Source organism: Saimiri boliviensis, chromosome 8 (genome assembly GCF_048565385.1).
Source record: "Saimiri boliviensis isolate mSaiBol1 chromosome 8, mSaiBol1.pri, whole genome shotgun sequence".
Taxonomy (NCBI): Eukaryota; Metazoa; Chordata; class Mammalia; order Primates; family Cebidae; genus Saimiri; species Saimiri boliviensis.
The window spans coordinates 55,563,270-55,584,445 of record NC_133456.1 but is presented as its reverse complement, the minus strand read 5'-3'; the positions used below and the strand labels follow the sequence as shown (position 1 = coordinate 55,584,445).

General features: G+C 40.8%; 1 protein-coding gene across 22 annotated transcripts in view; it reads left to right on the top strand.

The window, feature by feature from the left end:
• MAGI1 (membrane associated guanylate kinase, WW and PDZ domain containing 1) overlaps positions 1-21,176 on the top strand; it is a 680,038-nt gene that overhangs the window by 636,693 nt on the left and 22,169 nt on the right. For 9 of the 22 annotated variants that reach the window (XM_039477259.2, XM_074404507.1, XM_074404511.1 and 6 more), the window contains 6 exons: positions 4,486-4,702; positions 9,540-9,623; positions 13,135-13,226; positions 14,705-14,897; positions 17,304-17,597; positions 20,839-21,042. In XM_039477259.2, coding sequence (XP_039333193.1) covers positions 4,486-4,702; positions 9,540-9,623; positions 13,135-13,226; positions 14,705-14,897; positions 17,304-17,597; positions 20,839-21,042 — 1,084 coding nt within the window. The remainder of the gene's footprint in view (positions 1-4,485; positions 4,703-9,539; positions 9,624-13,134; positions 13,227-14,704; positions 14,898-17,303; positions 17,598-20,838; positions 21,043-21,176) is intronic. The other 13 variants (XM_074404517.1, XM_074404509.1, XM_039477265.2 and 10 more) reach the window with 7 other exon arrangements.

Below are 21,176 nucleotides of genomic sequence, written 5' to 3'. Positions count from 1 at the left end.
TTGACAGATCCCCACTTAAAATTCATTAATAGGTTCCCCTTCTTGAAACTAAGAATGAAACCCAAACTCCTCTATAGCCCACAAAGCTCTTGCATTATGTGGCCTCCCAATTCCTCTCAGGTACCCCATCCCTTGCTTTTGCTTCAGGAATTCCACTTAGCACACCCTCTTTTTTTTTTCCTGAGATGGAGTCTCCCTCTGTCACCCAAGCTGGAGTGCAGTAGTGTGATCTTGTCTTACCGCAGCCTCCACCTTTTGGGCTCAAGCGATTCTCACGCTTCAGCCTCCCAAGTAGCTGACGATTACAGACACTCACCACCACACCTTGATAATTTTTGAATTTTTAGTAGAGATGGTTTTCACCATGTGGACCAGGCTGGTCTGGAACTCTTCACCTCAAGGGATCTGCATTCCTTGGCCTCCCAAAGTGCTGGGATTACAGGTGTGAGCCACCATGCCCAGCCTTCTCTTTCTATTAATAGAGTTCTTCCAGAGTCTTCTCTTTGCCACCTTTCAAAAGGACACCACAGTGTGTTGCTATCAATATATTTGATTAATATTCATCTACACACACTATGTATACCCACACTTAAATACATACCCAGGGATAAATTTCAAGAGCTCAGGTACCATCTATTCCTTATTTACATGTTCTGTCTCTTAGTATCTGGCATACAGCAGGTGATCCTATGTATTTATTGGGTGAGTGAATAAATCTATTGCAGGTAGGGCAGTACACTTAGGAGGGCCTGGGCTGGATGCTCTGTCATTGGTGTACTAGGTTTTTGCATTTATCCATGTTCTTAGTATGCACAGGGTTTCATGAACAGACTTAAAAGTGTACGTTTAACTACAGCTACTTGTCTTTTGGCTAGTGTCTCACCTAGGAAAATGAGGTGAAATACAATCACATTGAATCTGATCCTGTGTCATAAATAGTTGAGAAGTGAATGTATTCTCATGCCTGTAGTCTTCTGGGAGGTGATCCAGACTGCTGAAAATGCATACAAGTTGACTTTAATTTGGGAGATACATAAACATGGTTTTTCTTCTGAACAATTCTGGGCTTTAACCAGATAAAGGACAACCTCCTAGCTAATTAGCATGCTCACAGAAAATAAAAAAATAGTTTGAACTCCCCCACCCCCACAGCGTAGTTTTAAAAAACCCAGAGTGCCAACAAGATATTAAATACGGAATGTATCTTAAAATTAATGAGTTTTTGTAATTGAACTTGAGAAGGGACATAGAGTCAAGTGAAGTCTTAGCAGGGAGAACATCCAAAAAGCTTCCAGATGACTGTGTATTTAGCCAATTAGTGTGCCATTTATATATGCTAGTTAGAAATAATTGAGTGGTGGCACAGTTTTTAGAGCACATTCTCAGGATGCTCCTTTACTTTTATTTTCCAAATTGAGGTATAAAGTTTAGATGGCATTTAAAAGAGACTCAGAGGTGTAGTTTGACCGAGAGGCAGTTTTGCAAACTCATTCCAGATTGTGTCTGTCATTTGGTGTTAAATTGGACCTAAATGAGTCATTTATTGGGGAGGTGAGAAAGGGTGTTATATTTGAAAAATGGCCCAAGCATTTCCAGTAGACTTCATTTCCACTCTGTTTCTGGTGGAACCATCTCTTCAGTTAAATATAAGAGATCTAGGTCTTCCATGGCAGAGATTTGTTATACTAGGACAGACAGGAGAGAGTTTTAAAAACCCATGACATGACATGCCGAATCTCTGCACATGCATGTATGGATATGAATGTAAAATCACATACGCATTTTCTCTGGGAAATAGGTCCACTACTTTTATCAGACTTTGTCGGTGTGTCAGGTTGCCAGAAGGATATTTCTTTACAGTTCAGGAAGAGGGATCAAGTGGAAAAAGTTTGAGTTAGGCTTCAGGGGGTAATGGCCCAAGAAGAAAATTACAACGGAAACTACAAATTACTCTACAAAAGCAGCAGCAGGAGGACATTTCCTGCAAGTAATCCTGCAGCGTGCACACCTTTGTGAAGAGTAGTTTCACCATGAGGAGACCAGAGCTTCCAGGGTCAGAATTTAGTGCTGATAAGCTGACCCTGCAACCAATCTGGTGTCTACTAATTTGAGGAACCAAAAGAGGGTGGTCCTTTGAATGGAGGCATGCCACTCTCACGGTAAATGCACAGGTCTTTCACTGAAATTTTGCTTTTACATTTAAAATATCTTTCCCCTCCAGAGGTGAACAAAAATAAAACATTACAAAAATGTAAAAAAATAGGAAACAGCAGTTCCCATTAATTCTGATTTCCAAGGTTCATTTTGAAATGGAAATGACTTTAAATTTTGTCTTGATTATAAAAAGTATTCTCTGTGCACTATAAAAATAAATAAGGTAGGTAATATGGGAACGTATAATGATAAGAGGGGAAAACTCCACCCATAATCCCTCTTTTTTTATGCATTGTTATGTATGTTCACACAAAAAATGGGCTGAAGCTATACATGGTTGTTTATAATCCAGACCCTTGTAAAGTCCACATTGAAGAGGAAAAAAGAAACATTCCCATGTGCATGCAAAAGAAAATGGGTATGGTTTTCATCATTTATATTTTCGGACTCTGGAATCTTCAGCATGTCTCCCTGGGAAGCTAGAGGTATTGTTCTTTTGGGGCAGAAGCTGAGTTCACTGTTGGGGGAGAAACTAGTAGTTGGCGGAGCCAGGTTCCATCAATTCTTTGGAAGCTAGTCCAACCAAATCAAGTGAGCTGAGCACGTGGTACACAGAAGAGAACTGTGGTGATGTGGGGTTATGATGGTGTTTGTTCCCACCCAAAATCGGCGTGTTTTCCTAGCATCCGCACCAGTGTATGTTTTTCTCCTTGAATTGGATTGAATTAAGCCTCTCATGTAGTTTTCTCAAGACCTCCAGGCTAGCTTAGAATATGGTCCTCAAATTTCTTCCACAGGTACATCAAGTATAATTTTAAACAGTCTATCTTGCCTTCATTAAATACATATCTGATTGTTCTCAATTTTGAATCCTTGCCAATACCTGCATTCAAATCTGTAATAGTCAAGAGCAAATGAAGTTTTTATCCCCCTTGGGCTTTCTTTAGATACTTGTTTCAAAGCAAGGACTAGAAGGAGAGAAATTATAGGGACCTGATAATTAAATGAAAATGAACGGACCTTGCAAATTTCCAGCAGAATTTCAGGAGAATGAAAGATAAAGGATACCTGGGGAGACAGCAAGAAGAATGGTCTTGATAGGGTTGATCATAACACCTCGTGGTAGATTTCAGCTCTGTAAAGAACTTTAGGGATCTAGAATGCTCAAAGTCAAAGCTCTTATAAAGTACTTTAAAACCACGAGCTCTACAGGATCTATAAGGGAGGATGGAGAGGCCCTTCGTGTCCTCTACCCCATACAATGCTTTAAATCGGGTAGGTATAGTGACATGGTGTGGATATGAGGCATGAGTTCAGGATTTTCGTTTTGAATAGGGAATGCTAAGCACCTGAGATTACCACAGTCTTTTATTGGAGAAAATAAGAACTACAGTTATTTTCTTACCCACTGTTTTCCCTCCCATTAGGTCTTACTCTTTATTCATTTACCATTCTAACAGCATTTCATAAAATGAGAAGGGTCTTTGCTGAGTAGGTTTTAATGAACAAGGAGTTGATTATTCAATTGAAAGTTAAATGGCACTCTTCTCCTTTGAATGTTACAATACTTGGACTTTGGACAAGTTGTAAGTCTAAGAAAGGTGACCCCCAGAGGCCAACTCATATACAGAGTTTGATCCTGGTTTTTAACCAACAGTACTGTCGGCAGTTTAAGAGGCAAAGTGTAATGCTTGCAAAATTGATTAGCTAAGAATTATGGAAGTTCTTCACATATTAGTAATTTATACACATAGAAATACCAGTAAACATATAATGCTAGGCATGATTTTTTAAACATCTGACCTCTGTTTCTCAATAGTCTAAAAGAACAGATAGCAAACTCTTAGAGAGGAATTGGGTATTTTATTATTAAAAGATGCAAGACATGGAGTCCCAAAGAGCATCTTTAGGCCTGATTATATTTCTTCTGGATATTATAGCCTTATATAGTAAACCACTCATGGTATTTGGAGTCACATATTTTTGTCAAAATGAGGATGTTAAAACTGATCCATCTTGCAGTAAATGAGCATAGCGTCTTAGCTGAGAACCTGTGATGAATATCGGATTTGTTTTCCGCTGTAGCCCAGAGAACAAGTATGGGTTGTGATTATGTCTTTCTATCTGGCCCACTCCTCTGTTTGTCTGCCAATCACCTGGGGATTTATCTGCATTCAGCATTAACTGGAGAAAGGTGGGAGCCAAAATACTGTTGATATACTTATGTATGTATATGCAGAAGTGCGGAACAAAGACAAGCTGGTGGAAAACACCCACTCAGAGAACCAATAATAATCTTTTCTTCTTGCCCCTCTCCCTGCTTACTTTCAGCAACCACTGGAAAGGAAAGACAGCCAGAATAGTTCTCAGCACAGTGTTTCCAGCCACCGGAGCCTGCACACAGCATCCCCAAGCCACAGCACACAGGTGCTCCCCGAGTTCCCACCTGCAGAGACCCAAGCTCCAGATCAAACTGACAGCTCTGGCCAGAAAAAACCAGATCCTTTTAAAATCTGGGCCCAGTCCAGGAGCATGTATGAAAACCGACGTGAGTAACATCCTGGCCTCTCTCTTACGCAGACCCCTCTGCAGGGCTCTACCTTTCTCTTGAAGGTTATTGAAAATAGAGGCATTGCAGTGTGTGAACTGGATAAAGCAAAATCAGCAAGAGGCAAAAATACCACGGAGGGAGTGGACTCCGCTGGCTGTCCATGGAGGCGCCACTATGCCTGCACTTTGGGGAGGGGGTAGAAGTGGATGGCTATCAAATAAATGCCCTGGGTAAAAATAGTTTTTTTTTTTTCTTCCCTCTGGTTAAAAGGAATGGTAGATAAGAGCTGCTGTCTCATTAATTCTCTGAGTAGAGATTGTGATGTGCTCCTAGCACAAATTTGCTATGCAATAGAACTTAAATATGATTGGCTGAGATTTTAGGGCTAACGAGAGGTCTCTTGATTTTTAAAAATGGTCTCTTGATTTTTAAAAATGCTGGTAATTTAAAGTGGTCTCTTGATTTTTAAAAATGCTGGTAATTTTTTTTAACCATTATCAATCTTTCTAAACATTCCCCTCAGAAAGGAAAAAAAAAACAATAGCAGTGAGTGGTTTGTGCTTTAATTACTTACCCAGTGCTTTGCCTTTTCTATAAATATGAGCTAGTGATGGTATACTTCTTAACTTCTTGGCTTGCATAAACATAACATTGCCCTCATGTTTAATGTCTTACTTTTTATTATGAAATAATTTCCAAAAACTATTTACCATAAATAATATTCTTACCAATGTAAGTTAGGAAAATGCATTCGTTTTAGGCAATGCAAATTGCCCTTTGTTGTTGTTCGGGTGCTGTTTTCTGATGTTTTCTTATGAGCATAATTGGTCAGGGTGAGGCAGCTATGAAGCACAGATCTCTCATTTTCTCTTTTTGGCATGGGGTAGGAGAGAGGTGTTGCGACACTGGAGATTAGGTTTGTTGAAGGGTCTGAGACAAGCTAGAAGAGTGAAGGGAATCATTTTGCTCATCCTCCCCTCTGCACATGTTTCATTCCTAACTGCAGCTGTGGTCACCGCTCAGCAGGGCTCCCGTTGAGAGTTGTGGCAGAGAGGTTGTGTGAGGCGTGGGGGCCCCAGCCTCCTGCCTACCACACAGACTTGGCTGTACTGTGCCTCCTTTGCCAGCCAAAGTGCGTGCCAGGAGCCTTCAACTCCTCTGTGACCCAAGCAAAATGGGGCAGTAAGGCCAGCATCCTTGTCTGAGGAGGTTCATCAGTCCACTGAGTAATGCTTAGCAGTTGTGGGGCAGGGGTGAGCCTGGAGCTTTGCTGGTTATCATATGTTAGGAGTTGCTCAGGGCTTCATCCTTTCCTTTTCCTCCTCCTCCTCCCCTCCTCCTCCTCTTCCTCCTCCTCCTCCTCCTCGTTCTCCTCCTCCTCCACCTCCTCCTCCACCTCCTCCTCGTCCTCCTTCTCCTCCACGTCATCCTCCACCTCCTCCTCCTCATCCTCCTCCTCCTTCTTCTCATCCTCCTCGTCCTCCTCCACCTCATCCTCCTCCTCGTCCTTCTTCTCCTCTTCCTTCTCATCCTCCTCGTTCTCCTCCTCCTCCACCTCCTCCTCCTCCTCGTCCTCCTCCTCGTCCTCCTTCTCCTCCACGTCATCCTCCACCTCCTCCTCATCCTCTTCCTCCTCCTTCTCATCCTCCTCGTCCTCCTCCACCTCATCCTCCACCTCCTCCTCCTCCTTGTCCTCCACCTCCTCTTCCTTCTCATCCTCCTCGTTCTCCTCCTCCTCCACCTCCTCCTCCTCCACCGCCACCTCCTCCTCCTCGTCCTCCTTGTCCTCCTCCTCCACCTCCTCCTCCTCCTCCTTGTTCTCCTCCTCCTCCACCTCATCCTCCACCTCCTCCTCCTCCTCCTTGTCCTCCTCCTCCTCCACGTCATCCTCCACCTCCTCCTCCTCATCCTCCTCCTTCTTCTCATCCTCCTCGTCCTCCTTCTCCTCCTCTTCCTCTTCCACCTCCTCCTCCTTCTCATCCTCCTCCTCTTCCTCCTTCTCATCCTCATCCTCCTCCTCCTCCACCTCCTCCTCCTTGTCCTCCTCCTCCTCCTCCACCTCCTTGTCCTCCTCCCCCTCCTCCACCTCCTCCTCCTCGTCCTTGTCCTCCACCTCCTCCTCCTCATCCTCCTCCTCCTCCACCTCCTCCACCTCCTCCTCATCCTCCTCGTCCTCCTCGTCCTCCACCTCTTCCTCTTCCTCCTCCTTGATATATTACTGCCTTCTTACTACCATGATGTATGACATTAAACAGGCTGCTTTGGCTCTGAGTTCACTCTGCTGACAAAAAGCCCATTAGTTTGAGCAGTGACTTATTTAGTCACTGGACTAGAAAGACACCCCTAACATACCTCCGAGGCCAGGCTAAAGGAAATCAAGTTCCATTTGAAATGACCTCACACACAGTGGATGCTAACCAGGAACCAGGTTCCGTCCTCCTTGCTCGTTGTAGTGATTTCACTGAAGAAAACCATTTAAGAGATGTTTACAAAGAGGAGCGTTTTCACATTCCTTCCACATTTCTCGCTAAGCGTGTGGTTCCTCCAATCAATGGCCCAACTTCAGTTAATGTTGAGATATTGCTTTATTGACCATGCTCCTGCTTTCCTCAATACAGTACACATTTATGATTGAGTTTTCCTGTATGAATCTTTTTGTAATAAAATGAATTGTGTTTTGAAGGGCTGGCAGGGGCATCATGGGTTGACAGGACAATTCTAAAACACCCGTTTAATAGGAGGCTCTTGCTCAAATGCCATTTTCACCCTGGTGGAGGCGCATTTTCTTAAGAATTTGATTTAATCAAATGTTTTTTAAAAGTTTTCACCAGGAACAAGAAAACAAGAAAAATATGTCATATGGCCATAGCCAGCTGCTGTAAGCACTGAAATTCCTCAGGTGACAGCAGGAATGAAATATTTGGGGATTGGCAGGGTGGTTCATGCCTGTAATCCCAGCACTTTGGGAGGGTGAGGAGGGCAAATCACGAGGTCAGGAGTTCAAGACCAGCCTGGCCAATATGGTCAAACCGCATCTCTACAAAAAATTTAGGTGCATGCCTGTAGACCCAGCTACTCTGGAGGCTGAGACAGGAGAATTGCTGGAACCTGGGAGACAGAGGTTGCAGTGAGTGGAGATTGTACCACTTCACTCCAGCCTGGCATCAGAGTGAGACTCCATCTCAAAAGAAAAAAAGAAAAAAAAATATTCAGAATGGGGCCAGTTTTGTTCCTTTACTTTCTTTAACATCTGAGCAATTGGATAGAGCAGCACAAATGAGAATCTATTCCTTTTTGGTAATTGGAGCCTCTGTAGTTGACTGATAGATAGTAGCAACCTAATTGATGTTAAGATTCACATAGATTTCTTCCTTACTACTAAATGAGGATAATGATGAGACCTCCCCCGACCCCCATGGTAATTACTCAGTATCTGTCACAGATTTTCTTCTTTTTACAGTACCTAGGAAGGAACGTTGTCTTTGAATCAGTATTTTTCTTTATCTCAGCATCAATCTTGTCTTTGAATCAGTATTATACTTTATCTCAGATCAGTTTCTGCCATTCCCTTAGATTGTTTGGTATCTTGTCTTTGGAAGAGAAAAAAGTATGTAGCCTATTAGATATGATTCCATTCCCCTTCCCCACAAGACAGTAAAGTGAGCAAAGTATTCCAGGAAAAACAGGAGAATTGAAGTCAGCAACAGCAGCTTAACTGTGCCATATTACCCTCTTTTTGTTGAAAATACATTTTTCTTTTTCTTTTCTTTTATTATTAGGGGCAATGTGAAGTGTAAAGCAATATCTGATCACATTCCTTCACATGGTCTAAATGTGTTGCAATATACCATATTTTTTATATGGTCATCTCTCAAAGCAACAGTATTAGAATGAATCTGTCTGAATTACAAATGTGTTCATGAATCCCTTTGAATCCCTTCAATGTTTAATTGAAAACAAAGATGAGCATTGAAGTTCTTTTAAAGCCATGTTGCCTTTTTATAGTTTTTCTAGAATTGTGTACATCTTTAAAAATGACAGTGATGTAGTCTTATTAGTAAATGTTTAGGAAAATCAGATCATATCCAGTAGCATTCACTACAAAAGAAATTATAAGGCTTGTGGTAGAAACTTTGCCTGCTCACAATATAGTTTGGAAAGAAAAAGCTCAAAACTGTCCTATTAACAAACATTGCAAATCTGTCCTACTTTGGAGAGACATGCTTACAAGTTTGGAAGGTGGCAATTGAGCTTCTTTATCATACTGAGCTTAAGAAGTTTGGGTGACCTCTAGATTTTAAAAGCTATTATGACTGTTGATTATTTGTTTGTTCAGTTCTCAGACCCATTGATTTGCATCTCTAAATATAACATGATTCTGGCTTGAAATGCTTAGAATGCACTTGAACAGATATTACTACAGGAATGAATTTTATCCTGGACTTGATACACTTTTGAATAAATGCTGTAGTGTAGTGGTAGCACAAATATACTTAAATTTTTCAAAAAGCGTAAGGGTTTAGACAAACCACGATTGAAGTAAGGCCATTCAAGAATGTGTACTTTAGAGTGTCATTAAATAAGGAGAGTTTAAGATGGTAATAGGAGTTATAGGAAACTTTCAACAGTAAAATTGTAAATTCTAGCTTTTGAAAAGTAAAGCAGCATGAAAAAAAGAAAAAAGGGAATCAACCTATAGTCTTTTAAAATAACAGCCATGACCTTTATTGTGAAAGCTGAACTGCCTGTTTCTTATCAATCAAAACTAAATGAAAGTGAACTAAGAAAAAGAATGTACATTAAGCTCTGCAAAATTGTGAAATTAATATTCCAGCTATGTCACCTTCACCTGCATCGGGATTGAGCAAGGGTGAGAGAGAGAGAGAAATCAATTCCACGAATTTTGGAGAATGTCCGAGTAAGGATCTGCTGAAAACTTTATTCTCTCCATTCTCATTCATCTTGTTTGATGTTCTCATTGGTCTGGGGGCCTGGGGAGAAGTTCAAAAAAGAGAGGGAAGAAAAGAGGGGCGTGAAGGGAAGTGCTCTTTGGAGCTCTTGTTGACCAAACGCAAACCAAAGATAAGATGGAATAAAAAGGGTTTTGCATGCCCTTGTCGAGTCTGGAAATGTGCTAGTGTGTCTGTAGTAATGGAGACACCAGGAGGTTTCTCTACAAACCTGGTGTTTCCATTCATTCTGATTATCAAAGGAAGTCTGTTAACTGCTTTACTGAATTGTCACTGGCATTACCAAAAGGAGACTGACTACAGAAATTGTTCCTGTGCAAGAGCTTACACATAAAAACTGAACACGGTTTTCTTAGCTCTAATCTATTTAGCCTCAGTCAAAAAAAAAAGCACAACTGTTACTAATATCAGAAAAATGGCTCTACCTTATTACTACCTACAAACTTAATAAGGAAAGAAACTATTTTGGGAGAAGTACTTAAAAGACTTCAATGCCTCTAAGAAGAGGTGGACTCAGAGGACACAAAAGAGAAATTTTATAACCCTGTAATGGGTTTCAGTACTGACTTATTGCCACAGTTATGCATTTGGGTAAACGACATTTAGTTGGTAGAAGAGTAGAATTGTTAGAATGCCAAAATTAAAGTAGCAAAAGACTTTCTTTGTAACATGTCTGTGTGTCAATGTTTATGCCTGTTTTCTGGCCCATTGTTGTGTCTTTAACATCCCTAGTGTCAGAGGGCATCCTCCTTTTCAATAGAACACCTTTAAACAAATTTGTCCACTGACTCTCAGAAGGAAACAAAGCCTTTTTTTTTTTTTATATGGACTAAACGATGTGATAAGCCTTAATCTATTGGCCACAACCTCCCATACCATGCTAGCTCACACCTATATGAGCAACAGTAGGCAGAAACTTGTTACATTCGGCATCACTGTAGGATAGGCAAATGTTCCAGAGTTAAATGATGCTGAGAAAAATGGAGCTGGGTTAGAAGTCTCTGCAGAGGCCCTTTCATTGTTTCGAGAAAGGCCACACACTCAGTGGACCTAAAGCAGAATCTGCCAGGAACCCAGTGCTGGCAGGAAAGCACCAGTGGTCTATTTCAGTAATAATCCTCCTGCTTGAGTGAACCAAAGACTGAGACACAACTTGATTTAATTTGTTGTTTCAATGAGGCTATTACAGCAAATATCCTTTAGCCAGCTAGTCGAACAGAAAGAAAATATTGTTACCTCAGTGTTCTCAAGAAAATATTACTCTAAAATTGTGTTTATGGAAGTCATGCTGTAGTTGAGCTTCATGTTCCGTGGTGTTTCGCAGCTTAGCCTCGGCAATTATAATAAAAGCAATGGATAGAAAGCACCCATTTAAAGCCCTGGCATTAAGATAGCTCAAGTAAAAATATCAGATTCAAACTCCTCGGACTTGTACTTACTAGTCATTTGGTTTCTCCTCTGTTGGTGTATTCATTCACTATACATTTTAAGTTTGTGGGTGAATCACTAAAAAGGGACATTTCTTCACCAGCATAAAATCTAAGCATCCACCTTCTTCTTCCCTATTCTATTGTACAAAACTGGAGAAGAAAAGAATTACAACCTCAGGCCTGCACATTCCTTCAGCTTCAAATCCAATTAATTAAATAAGAAAGTAGGTACAACAGCATTTGAAAATCTCTTTTAGAATTGACTGCAACTGAATTATGCTTTTTTCTCTTTAAATAAAAACGAAATCATTTAATAGGTCATAAAACACCCTGTGTATACATTAAAACATTAAATAAGAATTAAATAGAAATAACCCTCTTTTACTTGAGTGAAGTAACAGAGTGTTTTGTAGAACAATTTCATATATAGTAAGCATTTTCTTAAAGAAATTACGTTTCTTTAAAAAAACGAGATATTCATTTTAAAGCCCTAGACCATTACTGAGTGTTGAAAGTAAAATATCAAATTATTGGAAAATGAATTAATACTTTTAATGTTGAAATATCACAGTCAAATTCTGGAGTAAAACAATTATTTTGACAATGAGATATATGGTTTAATATCATATAGACTTTTGTCATCACCATTAATCTTAAGGATTTGGAGGCCTGGCTGATTTTGGTAATAGTACTGAAATCCTAATAAACTTTGTACAGTCACCCCTCAGTATCTGCTGGGGATTGGTTTCAGAATATCTGCACCCCCCACCAATGATATAAAAATCCATGGATTCTTAAATCCCTAGAAAATAGCATAATATTTGTGTGACACGCACACACACACACACACACACACACCCTTCCTATATAATCTAATTTTTGTTGTTTATTATTTATTTGAGACAAGGTCTCACTCTGTCACCTAGGCTGGAGTGCATTGGGCAATCATAGCTCACTGCAGTCTCAACCTCCCTGGCTCAAGCGATTCTCCCACCTCAGCTTCCCGAGTAGTCAGGCACATACCACCACACCTGGTTCATTTTTTGTTTTTCTATTTTTATTTTTATTTTTGTAGAGACAAGGTCTTACTGTGTTGCCCAGACTTGAACACCTGGGCTCAAGTGACTTGCCCAACTCGCCCTCCCAAAGTGCTGGGATTGCCACTGTGAGCCACCACACCCACCTCCTCCTATATACTTTAAATCATCTCTACATTACTTATGATATCAAATACAATGCAAATACCATGTAAATAGTTGTGGTACTGTATTACTTAATGAATAATGACAAGAAAAAAATCTGTACATATTCATCACAGCTAAAACCATTGTAGGTCTAACAGATTTTCTGCCTGTGATTGCTTGACTCTAAGGATGCAGAACCCACAGATACGGAGGGCTGACTGTATGCAGAAATATTAGGATGTTTGAGAGTCATTTTTTGCAAAAATGATTTACCAAATCAAATTCTTAGCATTGCTAGTCTTAATTATTTTAAGGAAGAAGAAAGTGACTTAACGATAAATCAGAAAGTCTTTTTAAAACAAGCTCTTCTCTTTCATCCTCTAGTAGATGAAAAATCTGGTGACTTAACATGACTTCGGAATCCTTAGAGCCAGCTTCAGAGGTGGCTCTGACTTAGTCTGAGTTCTGTTCTGGGACATGGACACCTACTTTGTGGTGCGGCACATCATAATTTTAATTTACTTAATTCCCCTTGCAAGAATACTGAGTAGAGCAGTTAATGCTATTTGCATTTACGGATCATGGCTTGGGCTTGATTGGGAATTATCAAACAGGGGTTAGTCCTTTGAAGACCTTTAGGGTTCAGTGACTGTTTCCACTATTTACTCTATCTCTGTCTCTTTTGTTATTTTACCTGTTCAGAGTATTTTGTTTCTTTGCCTATGTTGAAAAGCTTCCATCTGAAGAAGCACCACCATTCTTGGTCCTACAGTTTTGTTCATCTTGGGGGTATCATTGCTTTTATCAGTAAAATAACCCATCTTTTCCTTTTCCCCTCTCTGTAGTTCCAGATTACCAGGAACAAGACATCTTCCTCTGGAGAAAAGAGACTGGATTTGGATTTAGGATTCTGGGTGGAAATGAACCAGGGGAACCTGTGAGTCTTTTGCTTGTCTCTCTCCCCAGCATATTTTTCTAAGACTTCAAAGAAAATTGGTGACAGTGACAAATCACCAAGATTTGAGTCCAGCTAGATGCAACACTGACTTTCATCTTGAGCAGTGTGGGATTTTCATTGGGTTTTGTGGAGTTCTCTTTGTCTTAAGGAAGAAGAGACTAGATTCTTTCTAAAAAGTTTGTATGCATGTTTGTGAAAAGTGGCAGCCGCAGCCTCTTTAGACCACTTCTTTCCCCCAAGGGAGAGGAAAACAGAAAGCAAAATAGGAATAAGGATCACCTAATGTAACAGTGGCCTGGTCCCTCTGGCCAGGTCCATTCAATCTGCCAGCAGGTAGTGGGCTTTGTATGTTGAGTTGCTGGTGTACAGAGAGTATTTTGCAAGGCCCTATGAGACAGCGATAGGAGACAGTCAGACCCCTACCTTTGCAAAAGTTAGGAAAGAACCCTAAGTAAGGGTCAAGAGACATTGAACTTCCCTGGGCCTCAGTGTCCCCCATTTTGGAATAAATTTAGTATAACATCACAGGGTTGTTTTGAAGGAAGAAAAGTAAACTAAAATAGGTATTGTTAATTTTCTCATGATAATAATGGCCATTATGATCAAGCCCCTACTAACTGCCAGGTTCTGTGCTAAAGGCTCTTAACATACATTCTCTCATTTATCCATCAAACCCACCAGTTTATCCTGTTTTCACATTTAAAGAAAAGAAAAGAAAAGAAAGAAAGGCTAATTAACTTGTCCAAGATCACAGAGCTACTAAATGGAGGGACTGACAAAGAAGGTCTGACTCGAGTCCACGTTCTTAACAATTATTTTCTCAAAGTTCTTTGTTAACTGTGAATACCATGTAAAGGCAACTATAGCATTATTGTTTGCTGAAAGGCAAGGCAGGCACAAATATTTTAGCTAAGGTTTAGTGAATGGCAAATATAACAGCAAGGCACTAACTATAAAGAGAGTTCTGCTTTTAAGCACTGAAAGATTTCAAAAATGGAGATGTCCAAGCCGCTTTCGCTTTATGCGTTTATTCAAGAGTATTTATTTACATATTCCCTATTGCTAGGCATGATGCTACACCCTTAAATAAAAGTAATAATAATATTTTAAATAGCAGAGTTTTATGGCAAGAGAGTTTTTAGGTAGCCAGGAAAGAAGAATAGGTTGTATCATGAAGGGAGAAAAGTGATTTATATCTGCAAAGGGGAAAAAGAAAGAATGAGTCATCAATAGGCCACAGGTAAACATCCAGAAACTAAGCAAGAAATATTATTTGCACCATTTAAGAATTGTTGTAATACTTAGCTCAATGTTTTGTACACAGTGGGTGCTCAATAAATGTTTGTGGTATGCCTGCAGACATGAATGAATGAATTTTTCCCAGAGATGTGAAGGCCACTGGTGTAACAGTACACATAAGAGAGCAATGTTTCATCCATCATTCAATTACTCAACAGATTTATATTGGTCACATCGTACCACTGGGTGCTGCTGATACAGACGGCCGCCTGAGGTCTGGAGATGAATTAATCTGTGTGGATGGGACGCCAGTAATTGGAAAATCACACCAGCTTGTGGTCCAGCTTATGCAACAAGCTGCCAAGCAAGGCCACGTCAATCTCACGGTGCGGCGTAAAGTGGTTTTTGCGGGTATGTGTTTCATTCATTCCTTCAGACAGTGCGTTGTCACTTTATTCACAGAAAAGGCCTCCTTCCTGTGTCTGCCTCCTTGAGCATCTATTTTAGCAAATGTTTGCAAATGTGATCAAGCTCAGAATTTCCAGATGGCTTGCTTCTCTCAAACCCTGCAAAAATTACTGTCATTCTAAAGTACTTTAACGTGCTGTTTGCATATGTTCAACAAAGGCTTCCAGAGGAAGGCTAGTTGAATATATGTAACTTCCCTTCCATCCTTGCAAATCAGAACTTAGCCATCCTCTTCATTGGATGATAATCCTTCAACAAATGAGGTCATTATGAAAGTTAGAAGAGTTGTAGCTTCATATTGAAAACAAAAATTGGGTTTGTGCTACAAATTAAACTCATTAAAAAGTTACTGATTTCTTACTGTCCTGTGTATTAAACCAAGATTATTATTATTTTTTTCTTTCTACAAGAAAGTTGTAGAGCTGGCCAGTTCTAGGTCAGCTTTGATTCCTCCTTCCTGCCCATAAGCTCTGAACTTTAATTCTCAAAATACTACATATCCTTTCAGGTTTAGCTCAAATATAACCATCTTCCCTCGGAAATTCTTCCTTTCTCCAACTGCCTTCAGATTTTAGCATTCCCTCCTTGGCATTCTAGTGACTCATGGTTTACTTCCGTATCAAAATCTGCTATTTCGACACAGTGGATTGTGTGTCTATCCTTTCCCTTGACCTACAAGCTTCCTGAAAGCACACGTTGAACACACCTTGATTGTTCACCTTTGGGTGCAGCTCCCACCTTGAAGCCTTTTAGACAGAACCCAGCATGCAGCAGGGGCAACTGTCTTATATCAGTTGAATTACTGGAGAAATATGACCTGAAATACTATGAACTCTCATGGCATTAATATTAGAGAAACAAATACCTATCAGATAAAATTAATTTTGGTACCTTGCTTAAAAAAAAAGAGTATAACCCATTTTAGATAGTGTATGATTAATTATAGAATTAAGATGTTAAATTCCTGTGTGAGAGTCCTACCTTTGCAGCCATGGAAAACAGTGTTAATCCGCCGTAGATTATGTCCTTAGAGCTTGTTTAAGGCCTCACAATCCTTCTAAACATAGTATTCCATGCAGCTAAAGCCAGTCAGCTAGAACTGGTGTTTGAGATGAGATGAAAAGTGTTTGATTTCCCTGGCCCAAATAGAAATAGTAAGGCAATGTGATTTTTTTGTTTCAGGTTTTTTTTTGTTTTTTTTTTTTTTAAATCTTAAATACTTTGGGTTTTTAGCTCTGTGTAAAAGGCATGTCAAATATATGAAGAGACATTATGCAAAGCAAACTAGTCACAAAGGAGAAATATTGATTCCCTTTATATGAAGCACCTAGGGTAGTCAAATGTATAGCTAGAATGCAGAATGGTGGTTGCTGGGGAGTGGAGGAAATGGGAAAGGGAGTTAGTTTTTAATGAGTACAAAGTTTCAATTTGGAAAAAGACAAAATTCTGGAGACAGATGATGATGATGGTTGCACAAAAATCTGAATGCCTTAATACCACTCAACTGTATGCTTAAAAATGGCTAAAAAAATTTGTTATGCTTATTTTCCCACAATTAAAACAACCTATGAAAAGAGAAGCTTTTGGAAACAGAGTCTGATCCAGAACTTGGACACAACACACATTTTGGTTTTGGCACAGTTGGCGCCACCTACTATATCGGCTGTTGAGGAGCGCTTTACCCTGCTATCTGACAGTAACACTAGGACGGTCACTAAAGTCAGAAGGAGGCCAGTGCATCCAGTTCTGTGATGACAGTAGATGTTGACACCAGGCAGCTAGGAAGAGAAGCTGTGTGTTTGTCTCGCAGGTGTTGTCATGAACTCCACATGGGGCGAGTAGCTTCAATGGTACCGTCACCTTCCTGTTTGTGGCCTGATGGAAAAAGCAGAGTGAAAATGTGACTGGAAGGTAGCGACAATATGAACGTGCATCCAAGGTTGTATCTGTGCAGCTAAGATGGCGGTCTTTGGGGGTGTAACCCACACCTACGCTTAGGCCCTCCCGTTTGTGCAGTGGGGAAATATTTTACAGCAAGTTGATCTTGCTGCAGACTTGATTCTGAGTGTGGATGTTGACATATAGCATGCTATAAATTACAAACGCTCTTTGGGGGTCCTATTTGGTATTAGGTAGGATCAATGTTCCTAGATACTGAATGGTTAATATTTGTCAAGAGAAGCTGCTTTCAATTCGTTTATCCAGGTTTTGTGAACCCAGGTGCTGTCTCCTCCCCTCGGTTCATGTTTTGATTTCTTGCAGGAGTTTCGGGAAGGAGGGTGGAGGCAGGGCAGCAGGGTGGAGGGGCTGCAGGACACTGTGATGTAAGCGTGCATCTCTCTGTTACAGTGCCCAAAACCGAGAACGAGGTGCCCTCGCCAGCCTCCTCTCATCACAGTAGCAACCAGCCGGCCTCGCTGACAGAAGAGAAGCGCACACCGCAGGGCAGCCAGAACTCGCTGAACACGGTGAGCTCGGGCAGCGGCAGCACCAGCGGCATCGGCAGCGGCGGCGGCGGGGGCAGCGGTGTGGTCAGCACCGTGGTGCAGCCCTACGACGTGGAGATCCGGCGCGGGGAGAACGAGGGCTTTGGCTTCGTCATCGTGTCCTCGGTGAGCAGGCCCGAAGCAGGCACGACCTTTGGTGAGTGCTGAATATGAAATTGCCCAGGGTTTCCCACCATGGAGTTTTTGTTCTCTTGCAGGTGAAAATTGGCCCAGACCTCAATGAGCAGAAATGCTTTAGGGCTTCTTGCTCTGGGGTAAAGATTTAATTAGAGATGGAGTTGATTTGGTAGCTCTTTCCCTTCTGAAGGCTGGGAATATTTGTTCAACCTTTTCAACTTCCATCTTGAGAATGTGATCACGCATACACATAGCATCAGATTTGCGTGAAGTTTGAATAGCGACCCCTGGACAGTATAGGGGGACAGTCTACACTTTTTGCCAGAGCAAGGCTTTTGAAAGGTTGTTTGTTTGTTTGAGACGGAGTCTCGCCCTGTTGTCCAGGCTGGAGTACAATGGCGCGATCTTGGCTCACTGCAACCTCCGCCTCCTGGTTCAAATGATTCTTCTGCCTCAACCTCAGGAGTAGGTGGGATTACAGGTGTCCACCACCACGCCCAGCTAATTTTTGTATTTTTGTAGAGATGGGATTTCACTGTGTTGGCCAGGCTGGTCTCAAACTCCTGACCTCGTGATCCCCCTGCCTCAGCCTCCCAAAGTGCTGGGATTACAGGCCTGAGCCACCACCTGGCTGAAGGGTCTTAAATAGGATAGCACCAATTGCAATGGTCTCAGAATGGTCTTAAGAATATCTTAAAAGTTTTTACAAGGAGCATATGGTTGTAAAAATGCTCTAGGAAAAATAGAGGTGTACTCGGAGTAAAAATACTGCATGAGACACTAGTCCCCCCTTCAACTGTGTTCTTTCTCTACTCTATCTCCATAGGAATTTTTATTTAATTTTAAATAATATTTTTACTGTTGCTGGTTAAAATCAGAGTTAAGAGTCATTTGAGTCTTAAGACATTGGTGGTTTCAGCAAAGTATGGAGAAACGCAATTGTTACCCTCTCAGGAGGTTTACTCTCTGCTGGGTACACTAGCAAAGACCAATAGGAGCCCAGATGATTGCAGGAACTAGTGACATATGAACCTGTTTCCCACTGCAATGTATTGATTATAGATGTACACTCCAAAAATGATCCACATTCCTGATTGGGTAAAACATCATTTGTTATCGCCCAAGCACATTTGTCACTTAGTATGGAATACAACGGGGAGAAGGAAAAGGGCTGTGGAGGCTGTGCAGGCTTTTCATTTACCACAGCTGTATCCCTGAATGACGTATCTACATGGAAACTGGCTAGGATCAGCAAGGTGCTACATCCTTTTAGCCTTCTCATCCTGTAGAACTCACTTCGCCTCCATTTAGTCTTGGTGTAGTTGCTTCCTGCCAGAGCTGTCTCCCAGTAAGTTTTATGTTTAACAGGGGACAGTGTCTCAGCCAGGTCTATGCATGTGTGGCTGCAGTAACAAATGCCCCTTACTAACAGTGCTTTTTGAGCTACATTAATAAAGTCATCATAGCATGTCATGGATGGATGACTTGACATCAAAGCAAGTTTTTTTTTGTTTTGGTTTAAAATTAATTTCAGAGGCTGTCCTGCTTAATATAAAAATAAAGAGAAGGAAGAGGGGAGAAAGAAATCCCAAATTATTTTCTTCAGATGTACAATTGACTGTCTCCATGCATCCTGTGATGTTCTTAAGTATTTCAGAATTGTCAGTTTCACCTTCGTCAAGTGGCAGGTTATGTGTTATATAATGAATATTGTATTCACACTCACAATTTGGTCTTTGATTGTTTTCCTTTGGCTCTTACAACAAACAAATTAAACTTTCCCTGATACCTTGCATGAGACTTCTGAGCTTTGCTGAGCTTTCCTCAAACCTGCTGTTTGATGCCTTTGTTATACCAGTTGTCCTTGGAGATGAACTAAACTTAGTCAAGACTTTGAATTTGAGCATAGGAGCGTTCCAGCACACCTACCTGTTGGATTCCAATAGACTGTTTACTTTTAATAAAATTATCTTAACCTTGAGGGTCCATCCTATGATACAAACTCAGGCAAATCTGCTGAAATTCAAAGGAATTAAAGTGCATTTTCCCACATACTTTACCCTTAAGGTCCAAATTATGACAGAAGAACGTACTCAGTTAGTTTTAATGTCCCTCGTGTTAATTTTGTCACCCTTTCCAAAAGGTAACTCAAGCGCATAACTATCTTCACAGTTCCCAGAAGGACAAATTCTCAAATTAGGTGAATCTGCGTAAGAAACTTTGGAACTCAATACATGGTTAACTAGATTAGCTAGAAATCCTGTGTCAGGCCTCAAAGCCAGCCACCTCTCTCTAGAAGTTAGCAATGACACGTGGTGCCTCAAAGTGCACGATAAACCTTTCTCTCCAAATGTACTTTGCCTGGTCTTTGATATTGTGGATGTGCAGTAACTGATGATGAGAAAGGAGATGATTAAAGGAAAAAGGGTGAGGAATGACTTGAACCTAGCTTTGGATCAATGTCCTCAGCCTGAATAGGTACTAAATTTTCATAGTCCTTTGAGGGGATTTTTGTGAGGCAGAAGGATGATTTCAGAGCTAATGAACCAGTTGGGCCACACTCTGAAAGCACATGAGACTGGCTGCTTGAGCAAGGGTCCTAAAAGGAAAAATAAGCTTCAAGGTTGGGTGCTTTCTTGGCTCATCTCTTATAATTACACCCTTTTTCTAAAGCTTTCATCATTCTGGGGAGAAGGCAGAAAGTCTGAGTGTTTGTTCATTAGGTGTTTTCAGATTGAATTTTTCGTGCTAGCAAACTCTTATGCCTCACCAGATGCCCAGTGATTATTTTTCTAAATGGAGAAAGAACAAAACATTGGCAGAAGCTTAAACAACAGCTGGCAAAAATGAAGTGACATGAACACAGAATTAGTAAAAGCATCCATCCCAGCCTTGGGTTTCACATTTGCAGTCCCAAAATAAGCCAACAGTGAGTTATTTTGGGGCCCTTAAAAATCTTTGAAGTTGCCAGCTATCCCAGATTTTGTAATTGGTTTAAGGAGGAAAGCTGGAGGTTCCCCTAATTTTGAATCTGGAAAAGACGGCAGCAATGAATTCTAGTTTCGGGGCAGTAGCTCCTAATACAGATGCCCTGAATATTGCCAATGTTTTGACCATCAGTGCAGACCTCTCCTTTAATAACATTTGCTTAATGCTTTAATTAATTAACACTTAACCTTCTCTTTCCCTTTTCAATCCTTTTTCTCCTCCCTTTGCTATATTTCCACATAACTTTAAAAAATTAAAACTCAATATCAAAGCAGGCAATGCATGTGTGGCTATGCCTCACAAAATAGGTCGGATTATTGAGGGGAGCCCTGCTGACCGCTGTGGCAAGCTGAAAGTAGGAGACCGGATCTTGGCAGTAAATGGATGTTCCATCACCAACAAATCCCATTCAGACATTGTGAACCTAATCAAGGAAGCAGGAAACACAGTTACCCTCCGCATCATTCCTGGGGATGGTAAAGTATACCTATTATCTCTCTCTCTCTCTCTCTCTCTCTCTCTCTCTCACTGTCTCTGTTTTTTCTTTTTCTCTGTCTCTCTCTCTCTCTTTCATTAGTGTTCATGTAATTGAATAGTGTTAATTTAGTGG